A 25,617-nucleotide genomic window follows, 5' to 3' on the forward strand; every position below is an offset into this window, starting at 1 on the left:
ATTAGTTTTCTGTACTGGACACTCCGGTTTAAAAAGAACATTAAAAACAATAGATGATATCAAAGATAGGAAACTAAGAATATGAGAACTAAGTTCTAGGACTATTTCATCATCATAGGCTAAGACTAGATAGAATTTTTAAAAACTTTTGAATAATTTCGATGGGCTGAACAGGGAAAAGACTATTTTCCTCTAGTCGGAGAATCATTCTTAAGTGGTCTTCAATTCAAAATAATTTGAAACTGACGAGGCAGTATGGCGGACAGGCCTTTACTGAGGGTTGTTGAGCATAGAATTCTTTGCTACATGGACAGAGACTGCATCATTTTAGGAAGAAAGGAATAAATATTTGAAGCAGAGAAAGAGATGGGTTGGGAGAGAATGAGATAGTAGGATTAATTTTAGACTGCTGTTGCAGAGAATTTGCACAAATGGTCTGGGTGGCCTTGTTTGTGATGTAATCTTGTCATTTCATTGGATCAATTACCTTTGGTATTCTGGGTTATCTGTTACTTTTATTGCCCCTTTCTACAGGTCACATGCCTGACGTGCAACTACAAGTCCAACACCATTGAACCATTTTGGGATCTTTCACTGGAGTTTCCAGAGCGCTATCATTGTCTTCAGAAGGGTGCTACCCAGCTTAAAGAATGCACGCTGACGGAAATGCTGGCAAAGTTTACAGAAACAGAGGCTTTGGAAGGGAGGATTTATGCTTGTGACCAGTGCAACAGTAAGCACTGCCCTTTTAAATGAGTTTTCCTTTTAGTTGAATTCACTATCTAGGTTCCCACTCTGGTGAGTTATGAGCTATGGCACCTGTAGAATGGTTCTATTCTTGTCTGTGTCTAGACAGTGTGTTGACAGACTGCACTCAATCCTGTTGGCCATATGTTTACACAAGCAACAATGATCAGTAAATGGAAACCAAGACCAGGAACTTTCACCTCCCTGTCCAAAGGTCCTGAGGCCATTTGTGGTGCCCATACTGAAATGGCAAACTCCATAAAGACAAGGGATCATACCTGGAACCTTCTGGTCTGCATAGTTTTAGCTATTCAGTGTCCCAACAAACTGCGGATTTGGGGGATTGCAAATTGTAGCTACTCAAAGGGACCCCAAGATAACAAATCTATACTTGCTTCTGTGTTTAATAAGTATTCATAGTTGATTTGTTGTTTTTCTCAATTACTGTTCAATCAAAATGCCCTTTGATCATTTGCACTGAAGGGTCATGTCCACTCAGTGCTATATGTTTGGCCTAAACTTCTACCAACCAACAAACCATTGGTGTAGACTGAACTTAATTTCTAAAGTGTTGCCATGAGTAGGACAATGGTGTATATTGGAGGAAATCTGCATTTGCCCTGCACGCTGTGCTGTAGTCCTTATGCTTCTGACGTTAAAAGGGCTGAATAGCTAATCTTTTTAACTGAAAGTTGATTAATGCTATATTAAATAGAGATAAGGAGGAGGCTTATGTGATGCATAAACATCAGTATACAGCAGTTGGGCCAAATGGCCTATTTCTATACTGTGGGTTCTATGTAATTCTGCGTAATTATTTCACAGGTAAACGACGAAAATCCTCACCAAAGCCTCTCGTCTTGACAGAAGCTCAAAAACAGCTAATGATATACAGACTACCTCAGGTCCTCCGTCTGCACCTTAAAAGATTCAGGTAGGATGAATTTGCTGCAGCTTCAAAGGATTGTTTTAATGTCTATTATCCATGAATTCCAATTTGTTAGTTGTATGATTTTCCTTCCAGCACTCTGTCAGCTGTGGTTCAGTGAACAACACTCTTGCCTCTGAGTCAGAAGGCTGTGTGTTTGAGTTCCATTCCAGAAGCTTAAGCTCAAAATTCTAGGCTGACACTCAACTGTAGTGGTGACGGAGTGCTGCCCTGCTCTAAGTGCTGTCTTTCAGATTAAATATAAACAATGTCTGCTGTCTCGAGTGGATGTAAACAATCCAATGGCACTGTTTCAAAGAAGATCAGGAAAGTTATCTCCAGTGCCGTGGTCGATATTTATCCCAAATTCATTATCAGGGCATTATCATATTGCTGTTTGTGGCAGTTGCTGTACGCAACTTTGCTGTCATGTTTTCTATGTCGCAACAGTAACTACACTTCAGATGTACACTTTAGGTGAGGTAGTGAAAGGTTCTATACAAATGTAAGCTTGTCATTCCTGCCTGTTCTTTCCATAAAAAGGACTTTACTTTTATTTGATGCTCCATCAGAATGGCCTTTACTTGTTAGAGTTTAGAAGAACGAGAGGTGATCTTATTGAAACATATAAGATCCTGAGGGGACTTGATATGGGGGATGTTAGGAATATTTTTCCTCTTGTGGGGAAGACTAGAGCAAGGGAACGCAGTTTAAAAATAAGAGGTCTCCCTTTAAAGACAGATGAGGAGAATTTCTTTTCTCTTAGAGGGTCGTTAGTCTGTGGAATTCTCTTGTCCAGAAAATAGCGGAGGCTGGGTCATTGAATTTATTCAGGGCTGAGTTAGATAGATTTTTCGTAGACAAGGGAGTCAAGGGTTATGGGGGGCAGACAAGAAAGTGGAGTTAGACCACAGTCAGTTCAATCATGACCTTATTGAATGGCAAGGCAGACTTGAAGGGCCGAATAGCCTACTCCTGCTCCTAAGTCTTATGCTCCTATAGAATCTGCCCAGAAGTGTAGCCATCAATATGTATATTCTGGTTCCACACACATGTTGAAAATTCAGCCTTATTTGATTTTTATTGGGTGTTCCTTTTCATAACAAGCACTGAATTAAACATTTTCTATTTATTTCCTCCTGTCCTCTTCAATGATCATTGCGTAATCCTGGGCTCCTAAAATAAATGTATTTAATGTCTCTTACTATGAGAAACTAACCTTGAAATAAGTTGCTACATAGTTAGCCGGTTGTAAGATACTCCATGTTTATGGGAAATAGTGCACTGTCCTTCAAGAACACTGTTGGTGAAAAGCAGGCAGTGGCTTATGTGTGTGAGAAAGATGAACTCCCCATGGCAGTATCCATTGTTGCTGGAGCACTAAAGCAGCAAAACCACTGTTTTATTGATTACACTAGGCATGGCTATGGGCTTTTTTTAATTCATACATGGGATGTGGGCTTCACTGGCTGGGCCAGCATTTATTGCCATTCCTCGTTGCTCTTGAGAAGGTGGTGGTGAGCTGCCTTCTTGAACCACTGCAGTCCATGTGGTGTAGGTACACCCACAGTGCTGTTAGAGAGGGAGTTCCAGGATTTTGACCTAGCGACAGTGAAGGAACGGCAATATATTTCCAAGTCAGGATGGTGAGTGACTTGGAGGGCAACTTCCAATTGGTGGTGTCCCCATCTATCTGCTGCCCTTGTCCTTCTAGATGGTAGTGGTTGTGGGTTTGGAAGTTGCTGTCTAAGGAGCCTTGATGAAATCCTGCAGTGCATCTTGTAGATGGTACACACTGCTGCTACTGTGTGTCAGTGTTGAAAGCCTTGAATGTTTGTGGATGTGGTGCCATTCAAGCGGGCTGCTTTCTCCTGGCCGGTGTCAAGCTTCTTAAGTGTTGTAGGAGTTGCACTTATCCAGGCAAGTGGGGAGTATTCCATCACATTCCTGACTTGTGCCTTGTTGATGGTGGACAGGCTTTGGGGAGTCAGGAGGTGAGTTACTCACCCCAGGATTCCTAGCCCCTGACCTGCTCTTGTAGCCACAGTCTTTATATGGCTAGTCCAGTTCAGTTTCTGGTCACTGGCAACCACCAGGATGTTGATAGTGTGGGATTCAGTGATGGTAATGCCATTGAATGTCAGTGGGCAATGGTTAGATGCTCTCTTGTTGGAGATGGTCATTGCCTCGCACTTGTGTGGCGCAAATGTTAACTGCCACTTGTCAGCCCAAGCCAATGTATTGTTCAGGTATTGCTGCATTTGGGCATGGACCATGCCTTTGGCACCATTTAACTTGACTATTCCAATGCTCTCCTGGTCAGCCTCCCATCTTCCACCTTACAAAATTTAACTCGCTCCGAATCTCAGTCGCTCTGTTTCTGACCTTCACTGGTTCCTGGTCTGACAATGTCTCAGTTTTTAAAATTTTCATCCTTATTTTTAAATCTATGGCCTTTCCATGCCCCATCTCCCCAGCCCAGTTTTGTCCAAGCTTTTCACATGAGCGGCCACATTTCAATTTTATTGCACTCAAGAAGCTGATGAGCAAATATCAAAAAGCTAAGATTTGGCACAACACTAAGCATGAATTTCATGTTTGATGCAAGTTTGCGTCTCACTGTCATACATGCGCATGCTCTCACGTCCACCAGGTCCCGCTGGTTTTGAGCTTAACTTAACAAGGAGAGACTCAGGATGGCTGTGAAAGTACCAAGACTCTTTTTCCCCACCCTGTCTAACACTTCAGCTGTCCTGGGCCCCGGTGCTGCTGCAACCACTGCTCCACCTTCTTCCCTCTTGTAGTCCATCAGGGGAACTTGTCTTCTCCCCTCACCGCCACCCCCAGTCCCTCCCTGAAAGCCTATATTCCACCTCAGCATATTCACTGCAGCCACAGGTGCTTAGGCCTCAGGCTGAATGAAGCCACCCACCTTCACTGTTCGCTGCTCCTCCAACCACAGCCTGTTTCTCTTCCGCATTTGTTGCTGATAGGCTCAACAAATGCTAGAGAGAAACAGTCTGTGATTGGAGGAGCAGCCTATATTTTGAACAGTGGTTTTGCAGGCCAGATAGAGAGGCATGATAGGCTGGATTGTGGCCCACAGGTCATAGGTTGGACAGCCCGGTCCTTGCCTCTTCCAGCCCTATAAGTTTTTCTGGATTTTAAGGCTTTTCCAATTCTGGCCTCTTGCCTATCCCTATTTTTAATTGTTCTACCACTGCTGATTGCGCTTTCAGCCACTTTGGTCCTAAGCTCGGGATTCCCTTGATGAACTTCTCCACCTTTCTCATCACTTTTAAGTACTACTTAAAGCCTTTGATCAAACTTTGGTCTTCTGCCTTCCCTGGCTCCATGTCAAAAATATACTGATATTGCTTTTGTTTAGCACCTTACATCTTACTAAATTATGTGTGCTAAATAAATGTAAATGCTGTTGTACATGGGAGAATAATCTAGGTCTAGATAAAAGCAAAATACTGCGGATGCTGGAAATCTGAAACTAAAACAAAAGTTGCTGGAAAAACTCAGCAGGTCTGACAGCATCTGTGGAGAGAAAGAGTTAACGTTTCGAGTCCAGGTGACTCTTCTTCAGAACTAAAGAGAAGTAAAAATGTGATGAAATATATACTGTATAAGGGGGTTGGGATGGATGAAGCTGGATAGAAGGCCAGTGATAGGTGGAGGCAGAGGAGAGATTGCAAAAGATGTCATATACAAAAGGTTGAAGGGGTTTTGATGCTGGTGATACTGACTAAAGGAGGTGCTAATGGTGACATTAAGAGTAGAAATCAGGATGAGCAAGAGACAGATGGCCCTCGTGGGGGTGATGTGGGGGGGGAGGGGACGGTGTGGGAGCAAGGATCAAAATATGCTAAAAGGTGGGGATAAAACAATGAATGGAAATAAATTTTTAAAATAATAATAGAAATAGGTGGGGAAAAAATGTATATATAAAAATTTAAAAAAATAAATATTTGAATCTAAGCCTAGACTTCCTTTGATTCCTTTCCTCCCAATCTAATCTGCCTCATGATCAGGAACCTGCTGTGTGGGACTAGGCATAGGTCTTTGCTGTAATACACCATGGCACTCTGTTGGAGCTCAATTACACTGTCCTGACAGCAACTGATGTTTTACACTTTAATCCATTTGAATTAATTTTCTGCAGTTAGATATGATGCCTTTTGTCCATTGTATTCCCTTGTCCATCTGTGCCTATTGATGCATTTGTTCTGTGTTACTTAACGATTACCCTGTAGATTTCACACCACAAATGCATGACTCCATACATTTTTCTCTCCTTTTTCCATTCTTCCCCTCCTCACCTGAAAGTGTTTACCCTTTCCTGGTACTATTACAATGGTTCAACGTTCCCTCTAAGCTGCACAGGAGTGTGGTGTCACACAGCAATCGAGTGGATAAACAGGCCACATTATGAGCAAGGGTCCCTGTAAGTTGTGTCTATGCGTAGTTCCGCAGCAATCTTAAAGCGACTGCACAGTGCAAGAAACAAACTGCGCAAATTGAAGTAAAATTAAAGGGAATGCTTCATGGGTGTTGGTCACTGCAGTTCCTTGCTCAAATATCCATTATTTGTGTGTGTCCCTTTGACAGTGAGCATGATGCTGAACACTGGGCACCACCAAGCTATCTGTCTTTGGAATGCATCACAGTCGAGGCTTATCCTTCCTCACTGCACATCCACATTTTCTATCAGGGCCACCGAACCATGATCAGGTGGTGTTACCCTGGTTGATTTATTTTTATTGTATTTGTTGCGAGTTTTCCTACTGCGGGGGCACTAAGCTCTGTTGTATTGCCTGTACCTTTACTGTGGCTGAGATAACCAACTCAGCACATGCTGGAGGTTGAACCTTTTGCCCCTTTATTATGGTGAACTGTTTTATTTAAATAAACGAATAAAACGTTGACTTTTGTCGAGTTATCTTGCATAGAATGTAAGTATTTTTTACAGGGCATTGATGTACTGTACTCGTGTTCCTTATTTCCCTCTTGATGCAGCTACTGTGTTTTTAGGTGGTCTGGCCGCAACCATCGTGAGAAGATAGGGGTGCACGTAAACTTTGACCAGGTATTAAACATGGAGCCTTACTGCTGCAGGGACTCTTCCTCCACTCTTGGCAAGGAAAGCTTCATATATGACCTCTCAGCTGTGGTGATGCATCATGGAAAAGGATTTGGCTCAGGACACTACACCGCATACTGCTACAACACAGAAGGAGGTCAGTTTACTATAAGTAAAAATAAGAAGAAAGAGTGGTAAAGGGTCACAGCTTTGTGTATTTTGGAGGTACAGTGGGTTCATGCCCTTCCCAGGGACTAAAAACTTCCACATTCATTTCTCAGTTTGTACTGAGTTAGCTGATGTCAGCAGGATTGGCTGCCACAGTGGGTGCCAATGTCCCCAGGCTAGAGATGGTAGAACTCAGCCGGACACCTCAATCCTAATTGTAATGACGCATCTGCTACTTGTAAAACAAGACGACAGAACCTTGCTTTACTGTGATGCCATCCGAGAACAACTGGCCTGCCAACCCTCATTGCCCTGGCTCACACAAGAAGAATGACCACTTTGAGTCTTTGAGCAATCAGAGGGTTGTTGGCTATCATCAGAAGTCATGGGGAAAAAGAGTCATGTCTTTCTTTAGTACCACCTTCAATGATTGTCAGCTATCTTACCACTCTAGGCAGGAGTCTTTCAAGCTGTGGACTGAGCACAGTCCACTCCACAAAAGGACATTAGAACTTACAAGTGTGTTTTTTTTTAATTGCTACTATGACAGTAGTTTCCTCTGATCTGCCCATGTGTGCAGTGGAGTTGTGGGTGTTGCTACCTGAGGTGCTCTGTGCCTCTCAATTGCGGAAGATGCTATCTTGCCATTCCCGGAACTCTAGCAAGTTTGCTTCTTTCCTAGTCCAGCAAGAAGAAACATGATTATTGCGATTTTCTGCAACTAGTTTTTCGTCCTGTATTTTAAGAAGAATAATTGGAGATGCATGACTCGTCACACTGAGGAATGTTTACTTGAAATAGTTCAACCAGGAGAGGGGCAAAAGTTTTAAATGACTATGAAAACTGTAAAACAATCTCAAAATCCAGTACACGTCACTTTCCTGTCCCTGTTCCTCTTATTGCCTCCAAACAAGGAGTAGGCCATTCAGCCCCTCGAGCCTGCTCCGCCATTTAATAAGATCATGGCTGATCTTATAGAAACCTGAAATCTGCATCCCGCCTACCCTTGATAACCTATCACCCTCTTGTTTACCAAGAATCTATCCACCTCTGCCTTAAAAATATTCAAAGACTCTGCTTCCACTGCCTTTTTAGAAAGAGAGTTCCAAAGACTCATGACCCTCTTGAGAGAAAAAATTTCACTTCATCTCCATTTTAAGTGGGTGATCCCTTATTTTTACACAGTGACCCTCTAGTTCTAGATACTCCCACAACAGGAAACATCCTCTCCACATCCACCCTGTCAAGACCCCTCAGGATCTTATATGTTTCAATCAAGTTGCCTCTTACTCTTCTAAACTCCAGCAGATACAAGCCTGGCCTGTCCAACCTTTCCTCATAAGACAACCCGCCCACTCCAGGTATTAGTCTGGTAAACCTCTGAATTGCTTCCAACGCATTTACATTCTTTCTTAGATAAGGTGACCAATACTGTACACAATACTCCAGATGTGGTCTCATTAGTACTCTGTATAAATATCCCAGGGTGACATACTAGTTTTGGTCACTTTCTCGAGTGTATTGCAGTGTCATTGAAATTTGTTTAGGTAAGTGCACTGAGTAATGAGAAACTAGGCCAAACAGTCCAACAGACAAAACAGCCCCCACCCCAATAGCTTACTGAGGCTGTCCAGGCACACAGTTGAAGAATAGCTCCTTAAATGAAATAACAGCTGCTGTCATCCAAGGAAGAAACGGCACCTTCAGGAGAGGAGTGGGGTAAAGGGGGTGGAGAGTGCAACTTGTGCACAAGATTGTGTATAATTTAATTGATGTACTTAATTGATAAATATACTGAAAATAAATACTGTATTTTACAATCTGCTGTATCCTTTTTTTTTCCCCTTTAGAATTTTGGGTCCACTGTAATGACTCTAAGCTAAATGTGTGCAGTGTGGAGGAAGTGTGCAAGACCCAAGCCTACATTCTCTTTTACACTCAAAGAACCGTGCAGAACAGAGTGGGGTTTGTCACAGAAATGCATTCTGAACCTCAGGTGCCAACCAGAAATACAGAGAAGAACAGGAGACTGACCTTCCCTTAGGATGGGATGCAAAAACCATTATTGGAATTCACTGAAACTACCCAGCATCAGCCAGTGGGAACCATGTTGGGGCTGATTAAACACTGTCGTGTTCTCATGTGGGCTAAACATGTCCTGGGGCTCGTTTACCGAAGCATATATAGCCTTCCTATGCATAATATGGTAGGGTTTAATTCCGTACTTATCAATTAAAATGGTTTTTTCAAAGTGTCCAACTGTCCCAGGTCAGATAATGTGGAGCTGTGCAGTATTGACACTCTCGTTACAAAGTTTTTTTTCCCAGGTAATATATCTATTGCAACCCATTCTGTTTATGTCATCATTCGTGTTGCTGACTGATCTTGAGATGCAACCATTTCTGATAGTTACTTTTATCATTTAACTCCCAGCAGGTGCCTTTGTTTGCCACTCAATTTACTGACTGACATAGGTACACATGTTTGACCTGTTTTCATTGTGTACCGGGTGCAGTTATGTTTACTCCCCGTGGTGCTATACCAAGCTGAGCTGGAACTGATTCACGAATTCTGCATTTTCACATTATGACCCAGGGCTGTTTCACACTCACACTGAACCTTCACTAATTAGTCCAGGCTCCACAATGCCAGTTATGATTTGCCGCCAACCCTGCGGAACAGTGAAGAAACCACCAGAGAAATCCTCATCCCTTTACTCCAATCTTATGATTTTGTATTTTCTTGAAGTGAAAGGACTTGTGCTGTGAAGAATTACTGTCACAACACCAGTCTCATCACTGAGAATAGTTACTGAAACTGTATGAAACCCAACAGGCTGTTCCTCTTACGATAATTTACGATAAATCCCTCTAACGTGGGTCTGATAGATTCAGAACACAAGAATGTTGGGAGTTAATGTAGCCATAGTGATTTCATGCACTTCTGCTGCAAACTGTTCCTTACTTGAGCTTTGCCTGCTGGATTTTGTATGAGGGTAGGAATTATTAGTGTTTTCAGACAATTTCTGGTCTGTAGGCAGTGTATATGTGGCTGATCATGCAACAATAACATGGCAGCTTTGGAAATGTAAATTACGACTTTTGCAACAATTTCAAATAAATGTGGGAGATTAAATAATTTTATTCAATATGATCTTGTGTAAGTAAATAGAATGTACAAGTTTTGTATCGGCAAATTGTGAGACTTCGTGTTCAATATATTTTGGTTTACTTTTGAGAATTTTGTAGGAATTCAGAGAAGATCATTCAGAACAAAGCAATAAACACAACTTTCCGCTGCCTGACCTCCTTGCAGCTTAAATATTTGAATGCTCACCCCAATTAGAGTAATGCTCCCCTGAGGGCTGTTGCCCAGAGTGTATCTGATCAGTACAGGCCAGGCAAGTTTCTGGGACTGCATTGTGTCAACTAATCTTCGCCAATGTAGTGACAGTGGTACCCTTGGACTAGATGGGCTAGAGGGAAAATCAGCTAGTGACGGCCTCAATCACTGACCTGTGCGACTCTTGCTGGAAATTGTGCTTGCACATGTCAGGCAGGTTCTGGTAACTCAGGATGCTCAGTGCTTGTGGAACCGTACTGCAGCATGAGTCACTTTCTTCAGGGGGAGGAGTGGGAAAGAGGACGCCAACACGTGTTTGGTAGTGTTGTCAAGTCTGGAGTAATAAGCCAGATAGAGATATCAGCTGCTATACACAGACTTTGACACTTGTGGGTTAGTTTGATGGTTTATATCTTGGTTTTATGGCTTGGCTGTATACATCTTATGGGAAATGACTACGGCTAGTTGCAGTATGGTGTTTTTGCGTTGCTAAATCTTTTTGAATTTGTCATTTGTTTTCTGAGTGGGATATTTTATAGGGTTCAGAATCCAGCTCCCAAACTGTTGTTCTTATTTCAATATATTTTCAGTACTCAGCTGCCAGTCTGATGCCCATGCATCACTTGGCTCAAGACTACCCTATCCCTGTGGAATAATGTTCTTTTGGCTTACTTTTCCCTTTCCTCAGGGAACAGACCACTCTGTTGTATTTTGCCATTCTTCATCCAGCACCTCGAACTGTGAACTGGCAAAAGCCCTGAAGTAGGAAGAGGAAATGTTTGTTGAAACAGGTTTAAATTCATTTCCCACCTTTTCTTTCTTATCCTCTTCTTAGGTTTAGAATTCAGGGTGCTATTGCAACATCTCTCAACTTCCCTTCCCATCCTCCCAATTGTAAACTGTCTGATTGTTCTCACCATCAAGATTCTGGTTCACTTAGCTAGTTTGAGGTAGGTCACTGCTGGCTAGACCTTTTTTGTATTGATTATAAGGCAAAACAAACAACGGTACTTGAAAACTTAATAAAATATTTCATACTTAGTACAGTAGATAAGTGCTACAGCAGCAAGGGGCAGTGTACATCAGTTTGTTACAGTATCAAGGCACTGTGTGCAACAGTCTGCTTTCCATTGCCTTGCACTGCTGTAACAACTGCAGATCCTGTGTGCACACCATTTAATAATGAACCTGCCAATTTGTTAGCAGTTTGCAAACCACAATGACCTTTTACACCCTCTTGGAAATATCAAAAAGCACAATTTGAACCATATTGGAGCAACAAACCTTTACTAATTATATTCCTTGCATGATCTCCATAAAATATGGTGCAGAAATGCAGTGCTCAGCAGGGTCAGTGGCTGCTTGGTTTTGAGCCTCTTTTGTGTAACAAATTGCACACAGCAACTGCCTACTCCTCTGTCACTGCTGAAGGCCAGTTTACATATATCAATATAAAGTCAATGGGAAAAGAGCTGGGCCCCCACTTTTGCACTGTTTGTTCCTACTTGCTAGTTGTAACTTTGTAGCCTGCGTCTAAAATTCATTTGGGTGCGTAAGAGCTATATGGGTTTCTGTAAACGAGTCCTGATCCATATTACATTACAGGTACAGCTCTTGTTTGCTTGAAGGTTGTTATTTTCTTTTTATCCCACCAGGCTTTCAGAAATTGCACGACCAGACAGTTATGTGTTATTTGAGTCCAGTCTCCTCTCCAGTTGTGTTGGAGAAGGAAAGCAATCCTGAAACAGTTCCAGAAGGCAACTTCTTCAAACACCAGCTCAGATAACTTAATCAGGTTTTATTTTGTTCACAGACACTGAGCTTGAGATGGTGCTTCAGGCTGATGATCTTTTAATATATTTTGGGCAAAACCTTTTGTGCAACCTAGGTGGTGCCAGTTGGAGAGAGGGGTTAATCAAACAAAAGCTTATATTTGTCTCACCCACTATATGAAATAAAAATGAATATGAGAAACAAAGATCTTTTGCAAGCTCATAACATCTCTCTATCTTGTGTTAAATCCCCTTGGCCATTTAATTTGATAGTGAAGTGGAGGGTGTATTAAAATGGTACCAATTTTCAGCCATTCATTAAGTGTTATCCTAAACATCCATACAGGATTCCCTTCAGCACAGGGCTACTCTCAATGACCTGCCTATGATTTCTCCTCTAGTGCAAAGCTGTCCTAAATGTCCTGCCAGGTCTTCCTCTGCAGTATGATTCTGGCCTAAAAGGCTTGCCTGTGGGTTCCCTCTCCAGTGCATTGCTGGCATAACTAACCCATTTAAACCCCCCTCATAATTTTATTTAGCAAGACAATCTGTTTTGCGTGTCTGGCTTCATGCTGCTTTGTTTGGGCACGATTTCGGTCCCTTGCAATTTTAGCAAGGGCTTCAAATTTTTTGCCATTTGTGCAACAGCTTCACAATTGTTAAATTTTCAATTCTTTATTCCATGAGTAACTCGGCCATAAAAGCAAGGAGGATTCCAGGTGCAAAAATGCAAAATACTTCCCTGTTGTGATGAAAGGTCATCAACCTGAAACATTAACTCTGTCCCTCTCTCCACAGATGCTGCCAGACCTGCTGAGTATTTCCAGCATTTTTTGTTTTTATTTCAAAATACCGTGGACGCTGGAAGTCCAACATAAAACAGAAAATGCTGGAAAACACAGTCGTTCAGGCGGCATCTGTGGAGAGGGAAACGGGGGTTAAGGTTTCAGGTTGATTACTTTTCATCAGAACCAGGTTTGGTTGATGGTCTGTATTGAGTTAACTGATCTCAGTTGGAGCACTACAGTTGACCTCAATACCTGAGTTGGGGAGGAGTGATCAGCCAGGGTTCCCTCTTTTGATTGCTATCCAATGCTGGAAGTGTGCCAATCAGGTAAGGATGGGGTTGCTTTGGGTTGTGGTATTTTCCATGGTCAGATAGTCTCTTGGCACTCACTATTTTGGTGAATGTGAGAGCAAAGATTGCTTGGGTCAAGCTTGGGTCAAGCTTGGGTCAAGGTGCTGTAATTTAAACAAAAAATCCAAACTACTGAGTAGCAAAATGCCACCCTCATGATAGAATAGTTTTGGAATTGGGTACTTTTAAGTAATGGTTTTCCACAAGGGAACCAAAGGGACGAAAATACCTGTTCTGTAGCAAAGTCTTAAACGTTGGTTATTTATAATTGAATTGCGAGTTCTACTCCCAACACCAAAACTGAAATCTTTCCACTCTGTTCGCTTAAATTGTATTAGATTGAGTAATGCTCTGGAACAGGAAATGGCTGTCTGTTTTTCTGTTGATAGACAGCAATGAAGCAAGTCAGATTTCTCTAGAAAAAAAACTGGAAGGGGCAGGAATGTGTTGAGAAATCTTCTGAAAATATTCTAAATTTGAAACAAATATTTTCTTGACTTGTGCCTATCAAACTAGACTTGTGCAAAAAAAGAGCCAAATTGACATTTTTAGATGCAAATTTCCAGCTGTCTGAATTTTCTTAAAGTTTCAGAAGCTGCATTAAAAAAAGATCTGGAGTTTACTCAAAAGGTTTCTATTTAAAAAAATGAGTTTGACTCTTATTGACCTAAATTTGCAATGTTAAAGAGTATTCATTAGTGGTGTCCAACTGTTTTCCAGTTTTATTAACTTTTGCATGAAGGCGAATATATAAAACTGGATCTAGTTCTCTTTCTTTAAGTTATAAAAGCAGCTATCAAATTAATTCTTATTTCAGAAGTCAATGCATCATTACTCGATAATGTTTGATGAGATATAGGCTTGCTTTTGTATTATGTGTTGGGGTAGCAAAAGGACTGAACTGTTAAAATGACAATTTTATTGTGCTCACAACTTGTGAATACTTATCCAGAATAGCTATTGGCACTGCTGCCTCCTGTGACCATACTTGACCATAGGCCAATGCCTTCAGAAGAGGGGAAACAACTCTGAGGGATGATCAAGTGAGCACCGATCTGAATCAAAGGTGACGTGTAACTACTGCAGGCCTGATTTGCATTATTGAGAGTTGGCAGTGGTGTAAACTAGATTCAGTAGTGGTTACATGTCACTACTAATTCAGACATTTACCAATATAACTTGCTAGCAGGCTTGTACTCCACCCAATTGTGGCTCCTCCCCATGTCTAATGCAACTACCTCACTCAGTTGTTGCTGTATTAACTCAGCAAATGACTCTGGGTAGGGAAAATTGTCTGCATTGATATTGCACCAGTAAGATCTCCCAGTAAAACTGCTCAAAGCTGCCTGGCTGGATTCAATACATTATTGCCAGATTTCAGTATAACTGGTATTTATTTCCTAGAGCTTGTCTAAATAGCATTTTTGTATTATAGGTCCTGTCTACTGGTACTGTATTATTTTGGGATCTATCTAAATTGATAAGAATTGTTTTTTTTAAATAAATCAAGATTAAATTTTAAACACCCTTGAAAACCAAACTAAAGGCTTAAATACAGATCATTATTTCCAAGTGAATTGGGAAACTAAGTCCAGAAAATACAACAGAGAAATTTATATTGCACACTTTAACTTGGGGTGCACAGCAGCAGCAGTTTCCAGTAAGGTAAATCAGGAATAGAAAAGGTAAAAGTTTGCATTTTTTTGGAGGGGGCAGGATGGGGGATTATTGGGGGTTGAGCCCAGATGTGTTCAACACAGAAGTGGACCTGGGCTATTCAGGCCCTGCGGCTAACTTTGCCATTCAATTAAAACTTGGCTAATCTGCACTTCAGCTGCATTTACCATCTTTTGCTCCATATCCCTCGACACCCTTACCCAACAAAACGTCTATATCTCAAGAATTGAAAGCTTCCAGCATCCACGGTCCTAAGGGAGGGATTGTTCCAGACACACGTTATCACTGCTGAATGGCCCAGCTCAAATTTTAAAAGTCCCCTTAAAATTCCTCCATGGCCTTACTGCTCCAAATCTCTAACTTCCTCCAACACTACAACCCTCTAAAAACTCAGCATTCCTCCAATTCTGACCCTTTGCACATCCCTGATTTCCTTTGCCCCATCATTGCCAGCTGTGTCTTTAGCATATTTGATTCTTAAACTCTGGAATTCCCTCCCTATACCTCTCAGCATATCCACCTTTTTAATACACTCTTTAGCTTTGGTCACCTGGCCTAATATTTCCTTATGTGGCTTGATGTCAAACCTTGCTCGATTACATTCCTGTGAAGCGTCCTGAGATGTTTTGCTTTGTTAAAGGTGCTATATAAATGCAAGTTGTTCTTGATTCCCCACCCCACCAGAGGAAATAGTTCCTCCGCATCTATACACTCAAATCCTTACACGTTAGCTCAATCGGATTATCTCTCAATCTTTATACTCAGGTGAATACAAGTCAAGCTTATGCAAACTGTCCTCCATAACTGTATCCTTTTAGAATATCCTTCAGAATGTATCATTCTGATAAACCTGCATCAAATCCAAGGCCAATATATCTTGAGGTGAGATGCCCAAAACTGAATGCAGTACTTCAGTTGGAGTCTGTCTGAGGTTCTACAATAAATATAACTTCCTCTACATTGTAGTTTTGATTGCTTTTTATACCTAGTTTTTAAAGATGTGTACTTGAACTCCAAAATCTTATTTGCTCTTCTACATTTATCAATAAAACACTCCAAGTTATCTTTCTTGGGTCCAGTGCGAATGACCTTATGTGTCCCAAGTTAAACTCTGTCTGTTAAGTTTTGCCCATTCATCTAACCTGCCTATGATCCTTTGCAGCCTCCTGCTCCCATATGCACTGCTTTACTGTCCCTCTTTGGACACCCCACAGTGTCCTGGTGGAGCCTTGAGGAGCACTGCTTCACCTTTTGGCACAAATGTACCCTTTTAAAAAGAAGAAAAAAAAACTTACCTTCACCTTCTGTGACCAGCATGCTGCCTGCAAGATTGGGATGGAAGTTCACCAGTTAAATTAGACCCCCCACTCCTCTGGGACAGGCAACCTCCCCACTTCAGAATAAAGGCAAATTAAGATGGAGAAGTGCAGGTGGTGCAAATACCCCTCACCTGTAATAACCTGTGGCTGGGATAGGAGGGAAGGGTTAAAATCAGAAAAATTGGAAAAACATACAGTCTGGGTTTAATGAGATATTGCTATTTCAAATTCTGAATTATTCCAAAATTGTTAACTCTGAATCTCAAGTTGTGATGTTATATAAGTTGCTTAATTCAAATCATTGGATAACTCATTTTTTTAAGAATAAAAAATATCTTTGAATTGTCGGGAATAATTTAGAACAGACATGAGCATAATTACATTTCGGGAATCATTTATCAAACAAAGTGATAGGAACAAGAAATATTGATGTTATTCAAAATACAATTGGATTCATGAGAGCCAAGTTAATGTACTAGAAAAATTAGTTTGATGGATTAAATGGCCTTTTTTAATTTCTGACTTTCTTATGTTGTCTGTATGACAGGACAGCTTACAAGGGAATAGCACGACTGTTGTGATCCTTAGCTTTGAGAGATAAGATTTTAGGATATCTTTTGGGCAAGTGTTGAAACCTAGCAAAAACAGTGAAGCTCAATAAACAGGAATGCAGTATCCAAAATAGCAAGCTGGAGAAGCCGTCTGTCTACAATATTCACACAAAAGTTGTAATTTATGATTTCTCTCACAAGATGTCAGCAGTGTGCTTTATAAATTTTATCTAATTGATAAAGCATAATGACTGAACAATGACACAAATTTAAAAATATAACTGGTGATGGGAAATTTAGGGTTTTTTTGTTTAATTTGATCTAATTAAAACATTTCCTCTTTCCCCCTCCCCTTCTATTAAAGTCATTGTATAATGGCGCATACACATACCTCTAATGGGGTTGGGGGGGGGAAACATACATATTCACACCCACACAGACAGATGAGCCTACTTCTATGGTGCTCCAGTGTTATTCAATAAGTGTTCATGAATAACAAGTTGACATTACTCCCTATTCAGGGAATTGGCTTCTCTCGTGGCTCTCATAAGAAACCTAGAATTCTCCCACTTGGGTCTAGTCTATCTAAATGCAGTTCTTGATGGCTGCACCTTCAATTCAATCACCTTTACTCATCTGCAAGTGCTTGCATTAGAAATTTACTTTCTTTCCCTCCCATTTAAAAAACATCTTGTGAATTTATCTTCCACCTTGGCCCTGATTGTTAAAAAGACCCAGCTGCTCTGGTGCTTTGTTGTGCGGTGTTTGCTAAACCTTTATAACCGTTGTTGTACACCGCTATTCACCAATTAAATCCACTGGTTGGATTACAAATCTGTTCACAACAGCAACATGTTCCACCTTCATAACAGTTGCACATTAAAAGTTGACACGTCTACAAAACACATTTCAGTTTCACATTGCCCATTTTATATAAAAGAAATCTTCAGTTCCATTTATTTGCTGTTCAGCTCAGTCTATAGGAGAAGCTAGCTTTACCCCTTGTACTTATTGACCTGAATGTCTCCTTTTTCCAGTATATTGCAGCCTGCTTATAGATGGTTTCATATTTTTGAATGTTTTATTTAAATGTTTCCATTGTCATGAACACTAAAATAATTGGTACAAAGGAAATTGTAACAAAAGTTTTTATACGTTATGTATGTTGTAATTCTCTTTTAGGACTGTACATTACTCGCATGCACTTGCACTCTTAAGTATGGCAGCTGAGGTGAGCAGGTATTAGACTGGAAAAGGTACAGTCTTTATAGTGAAAACCATAGTGTCACCTCACTACTTGATTTCAAGAACTGTCATCTTCTGGATTCAAACAACACAATACTGTGGTGGTGCTGACTGCTCGTTGTGTCTGTGATACAAACTGTTCTTACCAGCAGATTTTAAGAAAATAAACACATATATACTAGTGTACATTTTTGTGAACTTCATAATGTAATATATTGATGAAGATTGTTTTTTTTAAAAAAAAGTCCGGTTTCTTTTATGTTTTTGTTTTTATAAAAACAAAATTTACTCAGGCCTATTATTACCAGGTCCGTAGGGAGGTAGTGATCAAATTGCCTCCTAACGTTTACTGCCCTGCACATGGAAAGCCCCAGTTACACAGGCAAGTATGCCGAGGGGAGGGAAATGGGGTAATGCTATTGTGAAGTTACCTCTTGAGTATTAAATGAAAATTTCAACAGTTAAAAACAAATTATTAGATTCAGTTTGTTCTTGGACAGCTGAGTAAGCGATCTGCCTTTCCATATTTGTCACCCTAGTTTACCACAATATATATGATGGAGAGTATGCAGCATTGTCTTGCTGCATGTAGTTGGTCAGGACTGAAGTGGCTTATATCTGGACTTGGAAGATGAGAATTGCTACAAGTACTATAAGGAGCTTTGGGGAGTTTGTCAAGATTTGCATATTTGAGGATTATATTGAAAGCTGCAAAGAACTTCCATTACTTGGTGAAGTGAAAACAAACGTGCATATATTATGAAAGCGCTGTCTGTCATAATTTTTAAAAAATTCTGTTTGCCCCCGTACTTGTTCCTTTGGCTGCAATAATGTTTAATTATTTTTTTCCCTGTGTTATACCCGTGTAAAGCAAGTGGCATTCATTTCCTCCACTGACCCAAAAGGATTCTCTAGCCAGCTTCATTTCTGAAAGTTGGGAGTGTTGATTACCAAACTTTTCCTGAAATTTGAGACCACCTGACTTTGTAAACATGAAGTTACCACTGTGGAGGTGCACTAAAACCTGCGCAGGACTGAACAAAAGATGTGCATTTTTAAAATTGATATAAATTACCAAAAACCTGCCCTACAATATTAAATTACAGTAAAGTTTAAGTTTCGAGCAAATGCATAAAGTTAGGACAGGGTCAAAAGGTAAAAGGTTCGGGTGACATTGCAAAATAATGCTTTTATTTTTAAAAAAAACATTGTGTTTCAATCCTCATTTTAGCTGACAAAGGTACAATATGCTATAAATTGCCTGTGTAAATGGGGCTTGAGAATGGTCCATTTTTTTTTGTTTGAAGCACATGCATGTTTCCTTTTTTTTGTTTTGTTTCAAATTTTTATAGCTAGTGCCATGAACTCATTGAAGGCATGTGGTAGCAAGGAGTGTGGCTGGAGCCGCTCGCGAATTGTATTGTTATGTTGGATGTTCAGTAGCAGGTTTTAAATGTTAGATTAGGGCACTTTGTTCATGTGTTAGCAAATGTGGTTTGGTATTAAAGAGTACGGCACATTGAATCAGGGTCCATTCCTGTACTGTCTTGCTATGTCAACCAATCTGGATTTCATATCCTGTGATTTGATTTTTTTTTAAATAGAAATGATTTTTCTAAGCTTTTGTCTTTCTACATCTATTGTTTTGTAAGTTAAAGTTCCTAATAAAGAAAAATAAAGAGTACAACTTTAGAATTTAACAGTAATCCAATGACTCTCTTTAAAGAATTTATTCTGTTCTAATTGTCTCCTCTTATCTCAACAATTGAGTTATGGTTTCACAGCATTGACACTAGCCTTCTAGTGCATTACCTAAATTATTTTGAGATATTAGCGGAAGCCTATTTCCAGCTTCATCTATTATCCTTCATTTTATTCACAATTATAATTCAGGAATTGGATTTGGAGTCATCCTCTCTCGCATGGAATCATTAATCGTGAAGAAAAGGAAATAGATAAATTTTGACATAGTAACCAGAGCTCAAATAAATTTTAAATTAAAGACTACTTTCAAAAGATTTGATGCTTAGCCAATAGATCAGAAATTGAAATGCTCCTCTTCCCTCATGTTGACTTATTGGACAAGTGAGCGCAGCAGAGCAATGGAACGCTCCCCATCCTGTCATCTTCACTTCCATGGATCCGCATTCTTTGTGCAGTCATCACCGGATAGCATTTGGGAACATGAGCCCCATTTTAAATTTCACTTGCTCGGTAGAAGACACTAAAAGCACACCAATAATAGTAGAAAATCAGGAAGCAAAAAGGAGGGACTTTTTCTCTGGTGATAACGATTATTGGGAAAACTAACAAGACCAAAGGTCGACAAGTCCACTGGATCTGATGGCAATCCAATGTCTTAAAAGAAGTGGCTGCAAGGATGGTGGACACATTGGTTGAAATGTACTAAAGTTCCCTAGGTTTTACTAAAGAGCCCAATAGATTGGAAAACTGCAAATGTAATGCCTGAATGCAAGAACAGAGGAAGATAGAAAGCAGTAAACAATGGACTACTTTGGCTTATATTGGGAAAATGCTGGATAGGTTGTGAGTAGGCAAAAACTTGGTAGATGGAGTATAATGTAAAAAATTAGTTTATCCACTTTGGTAGGAAGAATAGAAAAACATTTAAATGGAAAGACACTACAGAATTCTGCAGCAGAGGGGGATTTGGGTGTCCTTGTAATGACAAAATTAGCATGCAGGTACAGCAAATTAGCAAGGCAGATGAAATATTGGCCTTTATTTCAAGGGGAAGTAGAACATGTAGTGAATACTTGCTACAACTGTTACAGGGCCTTGGAGAGACTAGACCTGTGTTCAGTTTGGCACCTTATTTAAGATGGATATACTGGTATTGGAGCAGTTCAGAGAAGATTCAGTAAACTGATTCCTGGGATGAAGAGGTCTGTGAGGAAAGGTTGAGCAGGTTGGGCTCGAGGGAGGTTATCTTACTGAAATGTAAGATCGAGAGGCCTTGTCAAGGTAGATGCTGAGAGGATATGTTCCCTGGTGTGAGAAATCTAGCACTATAAGCGCAGTTTCAAAAATAAAGGGTCACCCATTTAAGACATGTGAAATTTCTTCTTGAGGGGTCATGAATTCAGGGACCTCTCGAGCCCAGAGTGCTAAATCATTAAATATTCAAGGCCAAAAGTAGACAAAATCTTGAACTGTAGGATAGTCAAGAGTTATGGCAGGAAAGTGGAGTTGAGGTCAAGTTCAGATCAGCCATGATCTTATAGAATGGCGTAGCATGGCTGGGGGAGCCATATGGCCAACTGTTACACCAGTAGAAATTGGCTAACTCAGTATCTGTTGGAGATCAAACCTAGGACATGCAAGCCTGATTCTATCTTTGCCTGTGTGTCCACAAATGCATAAAAACCAGCATTTTTCACTACTGAAAAATATTGGGAAAGCTATTTTTGCCCAGGTATTTCTTCCTTTCGTCTTCCAACACACCACCATGTACCGCGTGCATTAGCATATTTTTAAAAGAATCGTAGGTACAGGCAGGCCACAGATTTCTGATTTGTATAGTTTAATAAATTTCCAACAAGTTGGTTTAAGTTAATTGTTTTTTTCATTCGGTTTGAACAGACACAACATAATGGAAGGTGCAGGCATTTGTTATAAAGTTATTGTAATGGGCTTTGAACATTGGCAAAAACAATATACAAAGTAATTTCTAATTAAGCTATCAGTTAACTCCGGACATCAATTTGCTTTCCATTTCTGTAAGACACCAGCTGCTATGCAAGCTGTGGCAAATGTTTTGATCGGAGCATAGAAAAGTTACAGCAGAGTGTCGGCGATGGTGGACTTCCAGCTATTACTAGATTCCCAGCATCTGCAAAATGGAAAACACACGAGACATCAGGATGAATTCTAAGCAATAGAGAGTTGTGTCAAACTCTACCAGCGATTAAAGGAGGAGGTTCATCACCATCATCTTGGTGTTTGAAATCATGAGGGGTCTACACAGAGTAGATAGGAAGAAACTGTTCTCATTGGCGCAAAGGTCAAGAATCAGAGGACATGGATTTAAGGTGATTGGCTAAAGAACCAGTGACTTTTTTATACAGCGAATGGTTAGGATCTAGGGTACACTGCTTAAGAGTGTGGTTGAAGGCAGATTTAATTGTGCTATGGGGAAAAGGCAAGGGAGTGGGACTAGCTCTAGCTCTCAAAGACACAGCACAGATGCAACAGGCCGAGTGGTGCAAGACTTACCTAGATCTCATTTACGCAACGGGCTGAGGTGTCATCAAATCAATGTCTGACAGGTTTCGGGCAATATAAACGCCTGCAGCAAACAGCCCAAGGTTTACGATTAAGTTCCTATTGGAAAGGAGAAGGATAATACAAGCTGGAATTAGTTTACAGTCAATCTCTGGAGCAGAACAGCTGAACTGGGCAGAAAGAAAAGACTTGAATTTACATAGCACCTATAACAACCACTGGGATGTCCCAAAGTGTTTTATAGTCAATGAAGTAAGTGTAGTCACTGTTGTCATGTAAAATACACAGCAGCCAATTTGCACACAGGAAACTCTCCCAAACAATGGGATAATGACTAGACAATCTGTTTTTGTGCTGTGATTGGGGGATAAATAACACCCCTGCGATTCTTAAACAGTGCTGTTTTATACCCACCTGGAAGGGGGGACAGGGCCTCAGTTTTAACGTCTCATCTGACATCTTGCTGGGAGGGGTCGGGCGAGGGGGGGAGGGAGGCAGGGGTAGGGCGAAGGGGGGAGGGAGAGAGGGGTCAGGCGAGGGGGGGAGAGCGGGAGGGAGGGGCCGGGCGAGGGGGGGAGAGAGGGAGGTGGGGGGGGGGGTGGTGAGAGAGGGAGGTGGGGGGGGGGTGGTGGGAGAGGGGTTGGGAGGGAGGGGGAGCGGGAGGGGCTAGAAAGGGGGGTGGGGGGGGGAGGCGGGAGAGGGAGAAGGGGGGCGGGAGATGGGGGGGGGGACTATGATTATAAGGGACTGCTGCAGGCAACACCCTCCACCCCAGGTTCCCGATTGAAAGCGGGAGGACACCTCTGTACCGGGCCCCCCCAAGGGGGATCTCCGCTGCCGGACGGCAGCTCGGCAACCAGGGCGTGTCCAGGTGGTGCGTGAGGACAAGGAAGTGAAGGTGTGCAGCCGCTGTCTGTACAGGAAACCCCCCCCTGCGCCGTGCTCGAGGACACGGAGGGCATTTCCCCGAGGTGGCTCACACCGCGGGGCACCGGCTCGAGGGGCTTGGGGCCAATGTGGAATTCCGACTGAACAGGGGAACACTCAGACGGAAGACCACCGCGCACCTGGGCCACCTCAAGGCCCAGCACGACCGTCCTGAGGTCTTGAATGGCATCGGCCGCGAGCCGGACGTCCACGGACGCGCCAATTCCTGTTGTAGCATCCAGCCCAGTCCTCCGCCACCCAGCACGTCCCCGATCCTGGTCACCCCTGCGGCCACAGCCCTCCTCTCCGCCAGACACTGAAAAGGACGGAGGGGAGGGGATTCCTGAGCAGCAGCTCTCTGACGATAGCCGCTACTCCTGACGGGGGAGAGCTGCGTCACGAGGCGGCCACGATCCAGACTTTGATCAGGTCCTGGTAAAAGACGGGCAACGCCTGCAAGAGCCACCGAGGCCCCTCTGCTCCATAAACAGGAGCTGCACGTCATAATTCAGGCCGTGCACCTGACAGAAGAAATACGTCGCCAAGGCAACCATCTCAGAGGCTCAACGTAAAGGTATCGCTGCAGGGTCTGAAGGCGGAAAGTCACCACCTGTGTGCGTAGGCACACTAGCGCCTGACCACCCCCCCTAAGCGGGAGACTCAGAACCTCAGCAGCGACCCAGTGCAATATTTTGTCCCAGAAGAAGTCAATGAGCATTCTCTGGATTTTTGTGACAAAGTCCGGGGGAGGGGTCAAAGTGACCAGCCGATACCACAACATGGCAGAGATCAGCTGGTTTATGACCAGAACTCGACCTCGGTAAGATAGCACTCGGAGCGGTCCTGTCCAGCGCCGCAGGCGAGCGGTGACTTTCGTCTCCAGTTCCTGCCAGTTTGCCGGCCAGGATTCCTCAGCGGGGCAGAGATGGACCCCCAGGTAGAGGAGGCTGGTCCTGCTCCAGGTGAAAGGCCTGAGCTCCTCGGGTAGGGGATCCATCTGCCACTGACCGACCAGGAGTCCAGAACATTTACCCCAGTTGATCCTGGCAGAAGAAGCGGCAGAGTAGACTCGCGCATCCTCCGCAGGTCAGCCGGGTCACTAAACATAAGGAGCACCTCATCGGCGTAAGCCGAAAGGACCACCCCGATGCACGGCCCGCGCAGAACCAATCCCGACAACCTCCTCCGCAAGAGGCGCAGGAAAGGCTCCACGCAAATAGAATACAACTGGCCAGACAGGGGGCAGCCCTGACGTACCCCTCTCCCAAAGCGAAGGGGCGCCGTCAGGGACCCGTTAACCTTCACTAGACACTCCGCGGCGGTGTACAGAAGTCGGATCCAGGCGACAAAATGCATCCTGATACCCTCCGGGTCCGAGACAAGGGATCTGCCGTCGGCCCAGCAGCGTAAAGAGCTGCTGACGGACCCCGTGCCTTTTTTCCAGCGAGTAGAAGAAGGGGGAGCCGCGGTCCATCTCCTTGAGGAACCGGATCCGCGACCTCACGAACGCGCCCCGAGACCCGACCAGTTGCAGGTCCCGCAGCGCGCCCTTCTTCTCATCGTACACCGACCGCAGGGCCGGGTCCGCGTCGGGCTGACCGAGACGTGCCTCCAGGTCGAGCACCTCCTTCTCCAACTCCTCGACCCTGGATTTGCGTCGCTTTGTCGACCCCCTCACGTACTCCTGACAGAAAACTCGGACGTGAGTCTTGCCCACGTCCCACCAGAGCCTCAAGGAGGGGAAGCCTCCCTGCTTCCTTCTCCAGCCGGCCCAGAAACGACGGAACGAGTCCAGGAACCGCTCGTCGTCCAGCAGCAGCTTGTTAAAGTGCCAGTAACTCTTTTGGAGTTAAACCAATTATACTAAATTAACAAAATAAAGGATAAATCAAGCACAGCCCCTAAGTCAATCGTTTGTAAAGCCAAGGACAAAGTTTAAAGGAAACTTACAAACTTTAAACCAAAATGTGATTAAAGGGGTCAATAAAACACCCCAGTCCCCGCAGTGCCCACCGGGCATGGAAGGCCTTGAGAGTGCCAGCAGACACCACGTGCTCTCTCTCTAGGAACACCCGGCCGAGAACGTAGCTGCAGAAGAGGGATAAACAATCGGGCGGGACTCCCCCCTCGATCGCCCGCTGCCTGGACCTGTTAATGGCCAACTTGGCCAGGCCCAGGAGCAGGTTCACGAGGAGGTCCTCCTCCTTCCCGACCCCCTTCCGCACCGGGTGTCCATAGATCAGGAGCGTGGGGCTGAAGTGCAAACAAAACAGTAGCAAGAGGTTTTTTAAATAACTAAGAAGGGAGTGCAGCCTACCACAGCCTATATATGCATGGTCCACGGACTCCACAAGACCGTAAAAAGGGCATGTGTCCTGGGAGGCCGTGAACCTGTGCATTCTACGATTATAGGGGACTGCTGCATGCAACACCCTCCAACCCAGGTCCCCGATAGAAAGAGGGAGGACA

The 25,617-nt window shown here is 42.8% G+C and overlaps 1 protein-coding gene across 3 annotated transcripts in view; it reads left to right on the forward strand.

Moving 5' to 3' along the window:
- usp49 (ubiquitin specific peptidase 49) overlaps positions 1–19,673 on the forward strand; it is a 71,263-nt gene extending 51,590 nt beyond the window's left edge. The window contains exons 4-7 of one of the 3 annotated variants that reach the window (XM_041195429.1): positions 535–733; positions 1,573–1,681; positions 6,701–6,921; positions 8,783–19,673. In XM_041195429.1, coding sequence (XP_041051363.1) covers positions 535–733; positions 1,573–1,681; positions 6,701–6,921; positions 8,783–8,976 — 723 coding nt within the window. In that variant the 3' untranslated portion in view covers positions 8,977–19,673. The remainder of the gene's footprint in view (positions 1–534; positions 734–1,572; positions 1,682–6,700; positions 6,922–8,782) is intronic. The other 2 variants (XM_041195430.1, XM_041195431.1) reach the window with 2 other exon arrangements.
- The last annotated feature ends 5,944 nt before the right edge of the window (positions 19,674–25,617 follow it).

This window comes from Carcharodon carcharias, chromosome 9 (genome assembly GCF_017639515.1).
Source record: "Carcharodon carcharias isolate sCarCar2 chromosome 9, sCarCar2.pri, whole genome shotgun sequence".
Classification (NCBI taxonomy): Eukaryota; Metazoa; Chordata; class Chondrichthyes; order Lamniformes; family Lamnidae; genus Carcharodon; species Carcharodon carcharias.